The sequence below is a fragment of the Magnolia sinica genome, chromosome 10 (genome assembly GCF_029962835.1).
Source record: "Magnolia sinica isolate HGM2019 chromosome 10, MsV1, whole genome shotgun sequence".
In the NCBI taxonomy this organism is placed as follows: domain Eukaryota; kingdom Viridiplantae; phylum Streptophyta; class Magnoliopsida; order Magnoliales; family Magnoliaceae; genus Magnolia; species Magnolia sinica.
In genome coordinates, this window is record NC_080582.1 from 17840887 (window position 1) to 17856739 (window position 15853).

Consider the following 15853-nt stretch of genomic DNA (forward strand, 5'->3'; position numbering starts at 1 on the left):
AAAAAGTGATTGGATATCCACCATTAAAATCCTCCTAAGGCCCACTGTACTGTTTATTTGACATCCAATCTGTTAATTAGGTCATAAAAACACAGATGAAGGGAAGAAAACAAATATCAGCTTGATCCAAAACTTTTAACGCCCCCAAAATGTTTTTAATGGTCGATGTTTATTTAACATTGTTTCCTGTAGTGTGGTCCACTTGAGAATGGGATATACCTCATTTTTTGTTTCATAAAATAAAATGAACTCGAAAAATGGTTGGACGGCATGGATGAAACACATAATTATGGTGGGACCCACAGAGCACTGACCATCAGCCATTGGCCGGTGGCAGGGGGAGTAGCCAATCCGTTCCCGTGTGCCTCACCCTGCTTTCCAGTGCAAGAACTTCCTGGAAAGCCAGTAAATCCCCGTCCAAGAATAAGGACGGTTGATATTTCATTTGATTTACCATCTGTTTAGAGGCCACAGATAGACGGTTGGGATAGTGCTTACGGTGGCTTAAAAAAAAATAAAATAATAATAATTAAATAATTAAATCTGTGGTCGAGATTCATCAGATGAACAACAACGTATAGCATTAACTGGCAACAAACCATGACTTGTTTGTCGCGTGACAGGTCAAGTTGGCGTCTATAAATAGAATGAAAGGCAACGAGGACACAAGACAAAGAAAGCTGTCATCTGAATTTCCCTTTCTTTGCTGTGAGAGAAAAGAGTGAGGAAATATGGCCTTTGTTGAGTTCGTCGTCGAGAACCTTCTCAAAAATCTTGGTGACGCCCTCATTAAAGAAGCCCGTTTCTTAATCGGGGTTCGCGATGAAGTCGAATGGCTGGAGGCAGAATTTAGGCGGATGCGATGCTTCTTGAAAGATGCAGACACCAAACAAGAAGAAGGAGATGAGAGAGTGAAGAACTGGGTGCAAGAAGTGAGAGATGTTGCATATGATGCTGAGGACGTCATCGACACCTTTGTCTTCAAGATAGCACGCTTGAGGCAAACAGGATTTGTGGGTCGCATTAAAAGGTACGCTTTCATCTTCAGTGAGTGGAATGCTCTCCATAAGGTGGGCTCCGAGATCAAACGGATAAAGAATAAAATCCGTGAGATCTCCGAAAGTAGGTTGGCTTATGGAATTGCAAATATAGGCCAGGAAGCAGGTACGAGCTCTGCCGGTCGAAGCCTCCAAGAATGGAGGTTCACTTCTCCTAATGTTCCAGAACCAGATTTCGTTGGTTTTGAAAATGACTTGGAGGAATTGGTCGAGCGGTTGACAAAGGGAGAGCAGCGACGTTGTGTTGTTTCTGTAGTAGGAATGGGTGGTCTCGGTAAGACCACTCTTACTAAGAAACTTTATAACACTGGGAGTGTTAAGAAGCATTTTGATTCCCATGCATGGATCTCTGTATCACAAGAGTATGCTGTGGCAGATCTTTTGCATAAAGTCGCAGAATCCTGTAATGTTATGATCCAGGGTGTGGAGAAAATGAAGGTTGATGAGTTAAGAGACAATATTTCCAAGTATCTTAATGACAAGAGATACTTGGTTGTATTGGATGATTTATGGACCGACGAAGCATGGGATAATCTCAAGCATGCTTTCCCAGAAAATAATAAGGGAAGCAGGGTCGTGATCACCACACGAAACAAAGACGTAGCATTATATGCAGATGTACAAAGCAAGCCTCATGAACTGCGATTTCTAAATAATGAAGAGAGCTGGGATTTGTTCTGCAAGAAAGCATTCCCAGGACTAGGTGGCATTTGCCCTCCGGAATTGGAGGAGTTAGGAAGACAGATTGTGGAAAAATGCAGTTGTCTCCCTCTTGCGATCGTTGTTATCGCAGGGCTCTTATCAAGAAAAGAGCCAAGCGAGTGGGAGAATGTACGAAAAAGCATCACCTGGCAGTTTGTCCAGGGAGGAGAGAAAATCTCCAGCATAATATCTCTAAGCTATAAAAATCTTCCCTATCACTTGAAACCATGTTTTCTCTACCTGGGCATTTTTCCAGAGGACTATGAATTCCGGGCTAAGAAACTGATTCAATTGTGGACCGCAGAAGGGTTACTGCAACAAAGAGGGGATGAAACGCTAGAAGAAGTGGGATTAGATTGTCTAAAAGAGTTGATTCAGCGAAATATGATTCAAGTGGCTAACAAAAGTTCAAGTGAGGGTATTAAAAGTTGCCGTATTCATGATCTTTTGCGGGATCTTTGCATATCAGAAGCAAAGAAAGAAAACTTTGTCCAAATTCTTCATGAGAATGTGGATGCTGATCTATCCACATCCACAGCCCGTCGATTTGCAATTCACTATATTAGTGCCTCAAATGAGTACCCTCCCTTAAAATCTTCTACTCCTCACCTTCGATCTGTGTTGATCCACCCCAGATATGGTGAGTGGCTCGATAGGAAACAAGGGAAGTTTCTTTATGGAGGCAGTAAATTGCTCAGGGTGCTAGATCTAAACGGTTTAGTAATAACAAAGCTACCGAGTGAGATAGGTGCACTGATCCACTTGAGATACATCGGCTGTACCATCCATTCTTTTAATGGGTTCGCATCATCAATGGGCAATCTTCAAAATTTACAAACATTAATTGTAACAACTTTTGAGAACGTCTTCAACATACCCAGCGTAATGTTGAAGATGCAACAGTTGAGACATTTCCAAGTGAAGAGCAGTTGGGGTTCGATTAAAGGGCATCCACGACTCGACCGGACTGGCAACCTCCAAACTCTATCAGGCATAAATGCAGGTGAATGGATGCATGGTTGCTTGAGAAAGTTCACCAATCTTAGAAAACTAGGAATACGTCTAGATGATGAAGGAGCATATGCTGATGTATTGTGTGAATCCATTCTCAAATTGGAATGCCTCCAGTCCTTGTTTGTGGAGGGAGTCCAAATACCATCGAATTTGCGTTTCACACGTCTTCTCAAGTTAAGTAAACTGCATTTGGTTGGAAAGTTAGAGAAGCTACCCGAGTCTACTGAATTCCCAACAAACCTCACCAAGCTCACCTTGAAAGACACCCATTTAAATCAAGATCCACTGGTGACGTTGGAGAAGCTGAAAAACCTTCGCATTCTCAGATTGCTCTTTGATTCATATGATGGAGCGGAAATGGCTTGCTCTGCACAAGGGTTTCCTCGACTCGAATTCTTACATCTTGAAAGTTTAAATCAATTAGAGGAGTGGAGAGTAGAGAAAGAATCTATGCCAAATCTTTTACATTTACGGATCGAATGCTGCTCGGAATTGAAGAAGCTTCCGGAAGGACTGCAACACGTGAGTACCCTCAAGAAATTGGAGCTGTGGGGAATGAATCCAGAATTAAAAGCAAGGCTCCAAGAAAACGAGGGAGAGGATTGGCATAAGATTCGGCACATACCATCCATCCACATAAGCTAACGTGGTTAGCGAGGTATTGGGAGCAGCACTGGCACTTCCTCTTCAAGCGAGAGCTAAATTGGTGAGACTTTTTTCCCCTCTTTTATTTATTTACCTTTCAATCCATACTAAATCATTTTTCTTTTTCCTTTTTGTGTGCAATTACTTAGACCAAAAAAAAAAAAACATATAGTCTCGTGAATTTGAATTTTAAATTCCAATTATATTCTTAAAGTAATTTATTCTTTTAAATGCTTTAAATTGTTACTATGAAAATCTGATGCTAGCTTCTCCTTTCCTTTTATAGTCTGTAGTGCCAATAGTATGTGATGAAGGCATGGCAAAATTCAGTGCCATAGCTTCTCATTTGTCCACGTCATTGCCGGTGATTCCAGCAAACAAGATACGCCGGATTTCACTCTCCCAAATAGATTCGTGCTACCCAACATGACTTTTAATGTGATCCACACCGTCCATCAATTTTTACATATTATACTTAAAGAATGAGCCCAAAAATAGCACATCCAAAGCTCAAATATACAACAGCATAAAAAGCACTGAGGTTTATTTGCCATCTAAACTCCCCGTAATGCCACTGTATGAAGGAAAACACAAATATTAGCTTGATCAGAGCCCACTGAATGATGGGGCGGGGAAGTTCCACGTGTTAATGCTTCCTGTTTGCTTCTTTCAACCTTGAATTTCTGTACCACACGGAAGTGCGGCCCTTACGGTGTTGCCATGCTTGACGTGTGTACGCATTATCCTCTCCGTTTTTCCATATCATTTTAAGGCATTATCCACGAAAAAAAAACAAGAAGAGGCAGATCCAATTATTAGGTGGACCATACCATTAGAAATAGTGGTGATTGCCATTAATGGGCCACAAAAGTTTTGGAACAAGCTGATATTTGTTTTTCTTCTTCATTCAGGATTACATGAACTTATCAACAGATTGGATGACAAATAAAAACTACGGAAATATTAAGGTGACCCCTAACAAATTTTTAACGGTAGGGTGTTCAATCACCACTGTTTCCTAGAGTATGGTCCACCTGATAATTGGATCTTCTTAACTTTTGGTATCATGCTCTAAAATAATATGAAAAAACTGGATGGATGCAGTGGATATAGAATACACACATCAAGGTAGGCCCCATGGTAAGGTTTGCACAGTCCTGAGTCAGGCCGGGTCTTACCTAATCCGCCCCCTGCACCACACAGTAAGGATTTCTTGAGGTGTGAGATTTACTCGGGCCCACGATGATGTGCTTCTTAGATCCACACCGTCCATCCATTTTTGCAGATCTTTGTAGGATACGAACTCATAAAAAATACAGATCCAAAGCTAAAATAGACAACACCACTGAAGACACTAGGATTTGAAGCTACGGCTGAGAACTTCTTGGGGTCACATAAGGCTCTAATCAATCTGATAGTTGTATCTTAACTTTATCCAAGTATGTGTGATGTTATGAACATGTAAGATGGAAAATAAGCCTCATGGTTGGCCTTAGTTAAGTTTCAATCCCCACTGGTTACAGGTAAATAAAAGGGGTTTTACAAACCATACTAGAAAGAAGGTCTCAATCGACCAATTTGCAGTAACTGTAGCAAAACCGGTTATACTGTTGATCAATGTTGGGTTCTTCAATCTAGTTGATAAAGTTACTAGCATTTATAATGATAATGATATCCACCGTTGAAACCTTTTAAAGGGCCACCATGATATTTTGCTTACCATCCAACCTATTCATAAGGTCATGTAAACGTGGATGAAGTGAAAAAACAAATATCAGCTTGATCCGAAACTTCTCCAGCTCCCAAGAAGTTTTAACGGTGGAAGTTCAATTAACCCATGTACCTTCCTCATTTTTTAGCTCATACCTTAAAAATATCTGATAAAAACTATGAACAGAGTGGATAAAACACTTACATCACTGTGGGCCCCACAGAGCCCTGCCCGGACGGAGTAGGACGCAATCCGCGTCCACATAGACTATCTCCACTCGCATCCATCCAATATTTTAAATTGAGTGCCGATCGTATTTGTGCACACGGAAATCCTGTGCCTTTCTTTATTATTGGTCCACCTGTAAAAAACAAACAGAGAAATACATGCGTGGAAATATATGTATTTTCTCTTTGGCGTACGCCGAATTTTTCTCTTCCAACGGAAAGGAAATCTTTCGAGGCATGGATCTTCGGTGGGCCCCACCATGATGTATGTGTTAGATCCACATCGTTTATCCATTTCTCCGTATCGGTCTAGGGGTTGACCCGACATGATACCCGATTGGGTTCGGAAAGAAGAAAGGATGTACGTGTTTGGAGGTGTGGAACTTCTGTGGCCCCACCATGATGTATGTATTAGATCTACACCGTCTATATTTTGAGATCATTTTATGGCCTAATAAAAAAAAAAGAGCAGATCCAAAGCTTAAGTGGACCACACAACAGGAAACAGTGGTAATTGTACACTCACCGTTGAAAATTTCTTAGGGCTACAGAAGGCTCAGATCAACCTTCTATTTGTGTTTTTTCCTTCATCCAGGTCTGTTTGACCTGATGAACAGTCTGGATGGTAAATAAACTTCGTGTTGGGCCCCAGGAAGGTTTCATAGTTAGGAGTTCAATCCTCATTTCTTTCTGTGGTGTGGTCCAGTTGAGATCTCGATCTGTCTGGTTTTTGAACTCATGCCCTAGACCGATCTGTGAAAAGGATAGACGGTGTGGATCTAAAACATACATCACTGTGGGGCCCATAGAAAATCCACGCCTAAAAAGATTTCCTTAGAAAAAAATTCGGTGTACACCAAACAGGAAATACGTATATTTCTACGTATGTCTTTTTCTTTTTTCTTTTTCTCAGCTGGCGTCAGAACTGGTGACGTGGAACAATAATAAAGAAAGGCAATGGATCCCCTGTGGACGATCCTCACTATTTTAAATTTTCTAGTATTTAATTATTTTTTTATATGAAGTCTGTATGTTAATTGTCTGAAGAAATGCTTCTACCATGAACTTTTGGATGAAACCATTCTAGCGATCCTCAGCTTGAATGCACGCAGATGGTTGTATGGGTTGTAAAAGAACAATTGAATCATCCATCTAGTTGACCTGACCTTTCTTTGATGAACTATAGTATAAATTCACTTTTTTTTACTCATTCAATCAGTGACTTTTCCTTGCTAAATGTGGACTGTGGACTAATTTTTGTTTAAAGGCCGTTGATCAAATGGTCAGCATCATCTTATCAGTTTGGAATGGCTTGCCAAAAGGATTGTTTGGATGATCCGAATATGCAAGCATGTGGGGCTCATTCATCAAATAAATAGTCTGGATTACCACCTTGGCTGCTTGTACGCAACTGATCAAAGATAGTTTTCATGGCCAATTACTTTTGTTCTGCTCATGAGTTGTTTTAACATAAATAGTAGCACATTATTTTTAAGTTTTAATAACCGATTTTTTTGATATATAAGCTCTTGCTTTTATAGGAGAAGCTGCGTTTTAATTAGAGATTTTTTAAAAAATTATTTTTTTAATATATAATCTCTTGCTTTTATAGGAGACGAGCTTTGACAGGGCAGAGGTGACTGGACGGGACGTTGAGAATGGTCCTGAATGAAAAATTATTTCCCTTTTACGGTTTCTTTGTTGGGTTCCTCATGCATAAATGTTGGAGATATTTGTATGATGTTTTGAAACTATACCATGATGATGTGTGTGTGTGGATGTGTGTGTTTTTTTTTTTGGTTTGGTTATTAATCTTCAATACTTCAATATACTAAGTTGTTTGTGTAATGCTTGAGATGTATTACTTTATCTGGATTTGAATGTAATAAGCTTATTCAAAGTAGTAGTAGTTATTTCAAGTGTCGGCTCAGGAGGAGATCCACAATGCTTTGCCAGAGAGTTTACATGGGTGCATGGTCAAAGCAGCTCATCAGGTGCAGGCTACAATCTAGCATTCGCTGCGCAAATTTTAGGTCAGTATAACTCCGATCAAATGCTGATAACCATCCATTTCTTGAGCATATGTTTGGCTCATGTGGTTTGTGACCAACCTGTTTCTTGGACCTAGGTATAAGTTCTGAGTGAGGCTTGCTAAGCCTACATGTGGGTGAAGCCTTGCAAAACAACCCGCAGTCACATATGCCAATATAGCATAATTTGCAAGAACAGAGATTTCCATTGTGGACCATGTTGTTTAAAACTTCTGGTCTTGAAGTAAAGTTTGTTTCACACCTCAGGCGGACTTGTTTTAAAAACGAGTGGATGGCTAGAAAAATCCCCATTACCCTATTGTGTGCCATTGAGGAGCAGAACAACCTATCTTTTGTGTGAGAAGATGTAATCAGTATTGCCCTTAGTATGGAAAGCTCGGCTAAAACAGTTTTTGCAGACATCCATTTGTTTTATAGACATGTTTAACTGAGGTATGAAATAACTTCAACTTTTTGGTTAGAAGTTCTAAACAATGTTGCCTATTTGATGGAAAGCTGTTATCTCTCACCCTTATACTATATTGGCACATGTGGATGGGCAAGCTTCCACATGTAGAGGTCTATTTCTTATGACCTTAATTTCTATTTTTTTATTATTATTGATAGTTGCCTTTAAATTTGAGTGGGAGTAGCAAACCTTAATTTATATTATCAAACATTTGAATTTGTTTGAAGTTGGCCTATCCTTTGAAGCTGACATTGGATGAAAATATTAATTCCATATCCCAAGCTTAAATTTTGGTTTATGTTAGTAATATTTCAACCAAATGTAATCCAAAATTTACGCCATTATTTTCATAGAAAATTTATGTAGTTTTTTCCTAAATGTCATTTGTAGGACATTGATCAATGGATTAGGATATGTAGTAGACCCTCTCAAATATTAGTCTGGATCTCCGAACTACAACCCCACTTGCACGGAATGTTTGCAGAAGGGCGCTTCAATCAAATAGATAGGAACTTATAATTCCTCCTATTTTAATCTCGTCTGGTTTTAAAGTAAGTAGATGCTTCAACTAATTTTATACTTTTTAAGCAAACAAATTCTACCATGTAACTTACATTTTTTTTTTTTTTTCTCACAGGAGATGCTATGATGACCCACACTTGCGAAGTGACATGAGAGATGTGGAGAATAGTGGCACGGGAGTCCATTTTCCTTTAACGGTTTCTTTTGCTACGATCATTTTGTCATAAAATGGTGGTAAGATGTTTCGATGATATAATTTTCAAATTGCAGTACGAGGACGTCTATAGCTTTTGCTACCTGTCTTTCGACATGCTATGATGTGCTATTATTCATTATTTTACCAACTTACACAAACAATTTTTGTACCATCTGATTTATTTTCCTGTGTGCATGTATGCATGTTGCTTGTTGAAAGCTAAAACAAGAAGAAATTTCTTTACAGAGTAGGCCTAGCAAGGCTTCCTCCAATCTTTTCCTTTTTTGAGGTGTTGGACGTTGTATGACCGAGAGTTTGGACATTGTGCTCGGATTTTCAATCTACACAATTAGTGCACATGGTACAAAAATATGTGTGGATGATACGATGTTCCTAGTGTTGATGGCAAATGCTCCACTCACACTGTGACCATTCTTGTGGCCTTTTATCCAGTGAATGTGTAGACTGTTGGCATTTGGCATCAATAATTCGATATGATAAGTTGTTGATGTAATGCTTGAGCTGTATTACCTTGTCTATGTTTGGATGTAATATGATTATTCAAAGTAGAAGAAGTTATTTTAGTGTGTAGGCTTTTGAGGAGGTCCACAATGCTTCGCTGGGGAGTTCACATGGGTGCATGATCAAAGCTGTCTACCAGATGCAAGCCACAATCTAGCTTCTACTGCACATAAAATTCAGGTAAGTCTAACTCTGATCATCAGACAGGCAATAAATATAGATTAAATGCTCACCGTCCCATTTCTTTGACATATGTTTGGCTCACCTTGTCTGTGACCAACCTGATTCTTAGACCTGGGCATAAGTGCTGTATGAGGTTTGTTAAGCCCACAAATGGGTGGAGCCTTACACAACAATGCAGCCACGTGCACTAATATAGTGTAATGCGCAAGAACAGAGCTTTAACTTCCATTAAGTAGCCTACGTTGTTTAAAACTTCTGGCCTAAAAATGAAGTTGTTTCACACCTCAAGTGGGCCTGTTTCAAAACAAATGGATATCTACAAACTTGTATTACCTTGTTGTGCCCGATTGAGGAGTGAAACAACTTGTTTTTTGAGCAAGAAGATCTAATCACTGCTGCCCTCTGTTCGTAGTGGGAACGTCAATGCTCTGCCTACATTTACGGCCCATCAAATTGCGTTTCAGCACAATACCAAAAGCAAGTACACGTCCTTAAATTGCTCCACTTGGCACCTTCGTTTAGCTCCATTCATCCCTGAAGATGAAGGTTTGAAAATGAGTAATAGAAGTTTCTTTATAGAGGCTTCAAATTGCTTAGGATTTAAGTTACCAAGTGAGATAGGTGAACTAATCCATCTAAGATACGTTGGTTGTACAAATGCTGGATTACAAAGCCTCTCATCATCAATGGGCAATCTTCACAATTTACAAACTCTATATTTAGCATCTGTTTGTCACATCAAAATACTCAGTGCAATTGGAAGCAACAACAGTTAAGACATTTCCATGTGAAGCACGCCTGGGCTTGTATGGGAGGGTTATCTCATCTAAGGGTATCCACAACTCGACCAGATAAGTTACCTCAAGACTACAAGATATGTAAGGACTGGCAATTGGATGTACAGTTGCTTATCACATCTGACCAATCTTCGAAAATTAGGAATATATTTAAAGTGATCAGAAGCATATGTTGAGGTGTTTTATGTATCAATTACCAAATTAGACTACCTCCAGTCCCAGCTGTTGAATTGACTGACAAAGAATTCCCACATTAGTGACTCTTCCACATCTTCTTAATTTATGTAAGTTTTATTTGGAACTCGGCCAATCACTTTTCAGGTTGTAGTGTGAACAGTATCACATCACTTTTTGGGTTTCAATAACAGATTTCATTTATAGGAGAAACTATATTGGCACCTGTGAGATGACTTGATATATATAATATTTGATTTCTATTAATGTATTTCTGTTTGGATTTAATATAACTTTTCAAAGTAGAAGCGATTTTCCCAAGTCCAGGCTCAGGGACCGATCAATGCTTGACCAGAGAGTTTCTGTTCATATCAATGATCAAAGCTGCTCATTAGTTAGAGCCAAGAGTATAACTACCCTGGCACAAAGAATCGGCTACTCTGATAATGTGATGGACCATCCATGCACATTGAATGTAGAACATCAATTTCTATTGTCTATCTCTAGGCCACCTGAAATTTGCAGTCGGCTCAATTTCTGGATCAAGGTATTATAAGTTTTAGGTGAGCTTTACTAGCTTCCCTAGACAATTGATGTATATTTTTAACCTTCTATTTGTAGGATATTGATTGAGGGATTAGGAGCTTCAATCTGTAAGAATTTTGGAGCATCTTCCATCCAAGGGAGGGCCTATAAGACCAATAGTTTGGATCTTCCAACCGCGGTCCCAGCTGTACGGACTGTGGCACTTGGACACTTACACCCTCTTGTTTTATTCTTAATGTAAGTTTATGCTTCAAATGCTTTTGGAGATTTAAGCAAGCAAATTCAAGCATGTAATTATCAAAGTTTTTAATCACAGATTGATTTCCTGGCTCTTTCTTTCATATGATAGACTGTGACAACACACACATATGAAGCGAGAGAATGGATACGGAGAATGGTAGCATGGGGATCGATTACCTTTCGAAGGTTTCTTTACTCACTTCCTTTTGTAATGAAGGGTGGCTCAAGAAAAATTGACAGTCTGGTCTGGTGGATGTGGGAAGCATTAAGCATAATTTTATCCTCTCAGCGATCAACCACAAAGCTTTCAAAGGCCTTTCCTTCGTATCTCGGTGGCACATGGAGTGTAATTTCGTGGTCCAAGCCAATGTCTCTTTGAGATGTTCCTAGACGGCCTGATAGAGAAGCTGGCCACTGGGTCTGCAAATTCTTCGGTGATTGGTACATGCAGATTTGGATGACATTCCAAATTGTAGCATGAGGATGTATCTATGTATGTTTTCCTATCAAAATTCTGATTTGTTACCTTGTGCCATTTTTAAAATAGATGGATGGAATGGATTCAGTTAGAAACCTCTCAGTGGACCCCACAAGGTTCAAGAGGCACATTTCTCTATATGACGCAGACTACCAAATGATTTTAACCATTTTCTTACCCCAAAAGCCCAAAAACCCTCGTTTCGCAGAAATCGCCGTCTCCGTCTCCCTCTCTCAATCTCCCTCTCCCTCTTTCAATCTCCCTCTCTTTCAATCTCCTTCGCCCGATCTCAACCCTCTCTCGATCTCCCTCTCACTCTCCCTCCCTCTCTCTCGATCTCCCTCTCCCTCTTCCGATCTCGACCCTCTCTCTCTCTCTCTTGATCTCCCTCTCCCTGCAGGTATCTGATATTTTAGAAGCAACAACAGCAGCAGCTCGTTATCTGACTTATCAAAGCAGCGTAGCATGTGTGGTGAGTGATCTATGGTTAGATCTTGTTATGGGCCTTTGGGCCTTCTGATTTGGTTATTGGGTTATGTTTGAATAAGTCTGCATAGTATTGTTAGCAGTCCGAGTCTTAGGCAATATTGTTAGTAGTTAAAGTCTGTTGGGATGAGTAGGAGATGTGCTGAGGTATGGGGTTGTTAGTTGCTTAAAGTTAGCAAGTATTACGGGTGTTGTTAGTCGTCAGAGTCTATTTATATTCTCTTTTTTAATGCAAAGCATCAGAGTATTTTTCCAGAAACTTATGTGTTGGAGGATTTAGCCCCCTTGAAGTGGCTGATTATCTATTTCACTTTATCACACGCCTTACAAGTAGTATCAGAGCCGCGGTCCATATGGCTGACGGATAGGGCCATAACACACGCTTTTCCCAACTGGCTGACTTAGTGGCATCATTGCGTACCACCCAGGAGACTCAAAATCAGAATTAACAACTACTGCAGCAAGCAGTGGATGGTCTAGCCCAACAACTCCAACTTGTTGTGGCTAATATGGAGACGTTGGTCCATGCACAACAGAAGTCCAAAGAAGATTCAAACTCAGCTTCAACTTCACATGCGAACCCACTGTTTGAGGAGCACGGAGGCATTCAAACTAGGGCGATTCGTCTGGAATTTCTAAAGTTTAATGGAGACAATCCTCATGGCTGGATCTATCGCGCACAACAATTTTTTACATACCATCAGACCAATCCTCACCATAGGGTCCTTTTGGCCTCTTTCCATATGGAGGGGAAGGCACTTATTTGGTTTCAGGATTTGGAGGCATCTAGAGGGATTACTAGCTGGGAAGGATTCACTAAAACTCTCCTCACACGGTTTGGCCCTACTATGTTCGATGATCCTATGGAAGCCATAACTCGGTTGCAGCAGACTACAACTGTGGAGGCCTATAAAACAGAATTTGAAATCCTATCTAACCAACTCAAAGGATTAGCTGAGCCTTACAAGCTCAGTTGCTTCTTAAGTGGGTTACGTGAGGATATCCGTTTTATGGTACGTATGCTTAATCCCTCGAATCTTACAATGGCTTTCGGTATGGCTAAGATGTAGGAGGAAAACGTTGCTGCTTTTCGCCAAAATAACCGTTTTGGTTCTGCTCCTACTCGGCCTATTGTTACTTTACCTTCACACCAGGAGGAAAAGGCTATTCTTCCAGTTCAGCGATTAACACCAATACAGATGAAGGAAAGACGAGAGTGAGGACTTTGTTATAACTGTGATGAAAAATGGGGGCCAGGTCATAAGTACAAATCTGCTCGCCTCTTTATTATGGAATGCACTGAGCCTAGTGATGATGAGGAGTTTCAGCCCAGCACGGAACTTCTTAATGAGAATGATATCACTAATTTTGGAACCCCTGACACCGACACTGCTGTGCCCGTACCAGGTATTTCCATTCATGCATTATCTGGATCTCCTAGCTCTAAAACCATGCGCATTGTGGGCAAAGTCTGTGGCTATCCAGTGGTGATTTTGTTGGATACGGGCAGTATTCACTGCTTTATGGATTCATCAATTCAACAACGAGCTCAATTACATTTAGAACCAACAGACGGACTTCAAGTTAAGGTGGCTAACGGTGACATTTTATTAAGTGAAGGCAGGTGCTCAAATATTCCATTTGTTATGCAGGGTAACACTTATCACACTGATTTTTATCTCTTAACGCTGGGGGGTTGTGATATTGTGTTAGGTGTCCAATGGTTGAGTACATTAGGACCTATCTTATGGGATTTTGACAAATTACGAATGGAATTTACTTGGTTTGGGCATAAGAATGTTTTGCAGGGCATCACACCTACCGAGGTGTCTCTAATGGAGGGAGAGGAGTTTGGTCTGGCTTTGAAACGGGACAGGAAGGGTTTGGTTTTACAGCTTCTTGAATCTCACGACCATACTACTTCTTGGTTGGATACAAACCCCCTCATTCTTCCCTTATTGGATCAATTTCAGCAGGTATTTCTGGAACCCCTTGGCTTACCTCCTAAGCGTGACCATGACCACCATATCACTTTTAACCAAATGCTAAGCCAATTTGTGTTGGTCCTTATCGTTACCCATATTTTCAAAATTCTGAAATTGAAAAACTAGTCAATGACATGCTTAAATCTGAAATTATTTGACCTAGTCAAAGCCCTTTTTCCTCACCGATGATCCTCGTGCGTAAACAAGATGGCAGTTGGCGTCTTTGTGTGGATTATCGAGCTCTCAATAAGGAAACAGTCAAAGCTAAATTCCCAATTCCTATTGTAGACGAACTTCTAGATGAAATTCATGGTGCGATTGTTTTTAGTAAATTGGATCTCCGATCCGGTTACCATCAAATTAGGGTGTACCCTGAAGATATTCCAAAAACCGCCTTCCGAACTCATGAAGGTCATTACGAATTTCTAGTAATGCCCTTTGGTCTCACAAATGCCCCCGCAACCTTCCAATCTCTCATGAACCACATTTTTAAACCTTACTTGCGTAAATTCATATTAGTCTTTTTTTATGATATTCTTATTTATAGCAAGAGTTTCAATGATCATCTTGAGCATTTACAGGTTGTTTTAGAGATTCTGCAATATCACCAGCTTTTTGCCAAAAAATCCAAGTGTTCATTTGGAAATCCTGAAATTGAATACCTTGGCCATATTATTTCCAAAGATGGTGTTCAGGCAGACCCTAAAAAAATTGAATCCATGTTATCCTGGCCATTTCCTATAACCATTAAATTCTTACGGGGTTTCCTTGGTCTTACGGGCTATTATAGGAAATTTATTAAGGGGTATGGTTCTATTGCTGCTCCTTTGACCTCTTTACTTAAAAAAAATTCGTTTGAGTAAACCCAGCCAGCGAAGGAAGCCTTCACTGCCCTTAAAGAAGATTTAGCCCCCTCGAAGTGGCTGATTTTACTAACTCTTTCACCATTCTGGTTGTGGTGTAGGTGCTGTGTTAATGCAGAAAGATAGACCCATTGCTTTTATGAGTCAAGCTCTCCGTGGCAAGGCTCTCCATCTATCTACTTATGAGAAGGAGCTGATGGCTTTGGTTATGACTGTTAAGAAGTGACGTTCCTATTTGCTGGGCCAGACTTTTCGCATACAAACTGATCATCAAAGTCTTAAGTATTTACTGGAGCAAAAATTTGGTACACCTATGCAGCAAAAATGGCTCACTAAATTGCTGGGATTTGATTTTTTAGTTGAATACAGGAAGGGGAAAGACAATTTGGTGGCAGATGCCTTATCCAGGAAGTGGGAGGAGGAACCACAATTGGCTACACTATCTTTTCTAGCAGTAGGTTGGCTCACTGATCTACAGGCATCCTACTTAGAAGATGCTATGTTGCAAAAGTTGTTGGCTGACTATGACAACCAGTTGTTAGACGAGACAAAATATAAGAAAAAAGATGGGCTACTATTTTACAAAGACAGGTTATTGATTGGCACATCAGAAAATCTTAAGAATCAATTACTACATTTGGTTCATGGCAGCCCTCAAGCTGGGCACTCCGATCTGCACAAAACTTTACATCGCGCTCGAGCAAATTTCTATTGGACTGGTATGAAGCGTGATGTCCGCAATTTTATTAAGGAGTGTGAAGTTTGTCAAAGGAATAAAGTTGATACTCTACATCCAGCAGGTTTACTTCAGCCTTTGCCTATTCCTGAGAAGGTTTGGTCTGATATCTCCCTAGATTTCATTGAAGGGTTGCCCCTTTCCCATGGGTTTAGTGTGATTTTTGTGGTTGTGGATCGTTTGAGTAAATATGCCCATTTTATTCCAGTATCTCGTCCTTATACAGCTCTCAAAATAGCTCAGTTATTTACTGCGAATATTTTCAAACT

The 15853-nt window shown here is 40.1% G+C and overlaps 1 protein-coding gene across 2 annotated transcripts in view; it reads left to right on the top strand.

The window, feature by feature from the left end:
- Nucleotides 1-638: 638 nt before the first annotated feature.
- Nucleotides 639-15853, top strand: part of LOC131258102 (putative disease resistance protein At1g50180) — a 75465-nt gene continuing 60250 nt past the window's right edge. The window contains exons 1-5 of one of the 2 annotated variants that reach the window (XM_058259167.1): nt 639-3480; nt 6970-7390; nt 8247-8407; nt 8494-9276; nt 10872-11033. In XM_058259167.1, coding sequence (XP_058115150.1) covers nt 732-3419 — 2688 coding nt within the window. In that variant the 5' untranslated portion in view covers nt 639-731 and the 3' untranslated portion in view covers nt 3420-3480; nt 6970-7390; nt 8247-8407; nt 8494-9276; nt 10872-11033. The remainder of the gene's footprint in view (nt 3481-6969; nt 7391-8246; nt 8408-8493; nt 9277-10871; nt 11034-15853) is intronic. The other variant, XM_058259166.1, reaches the window with a different exon arrangement.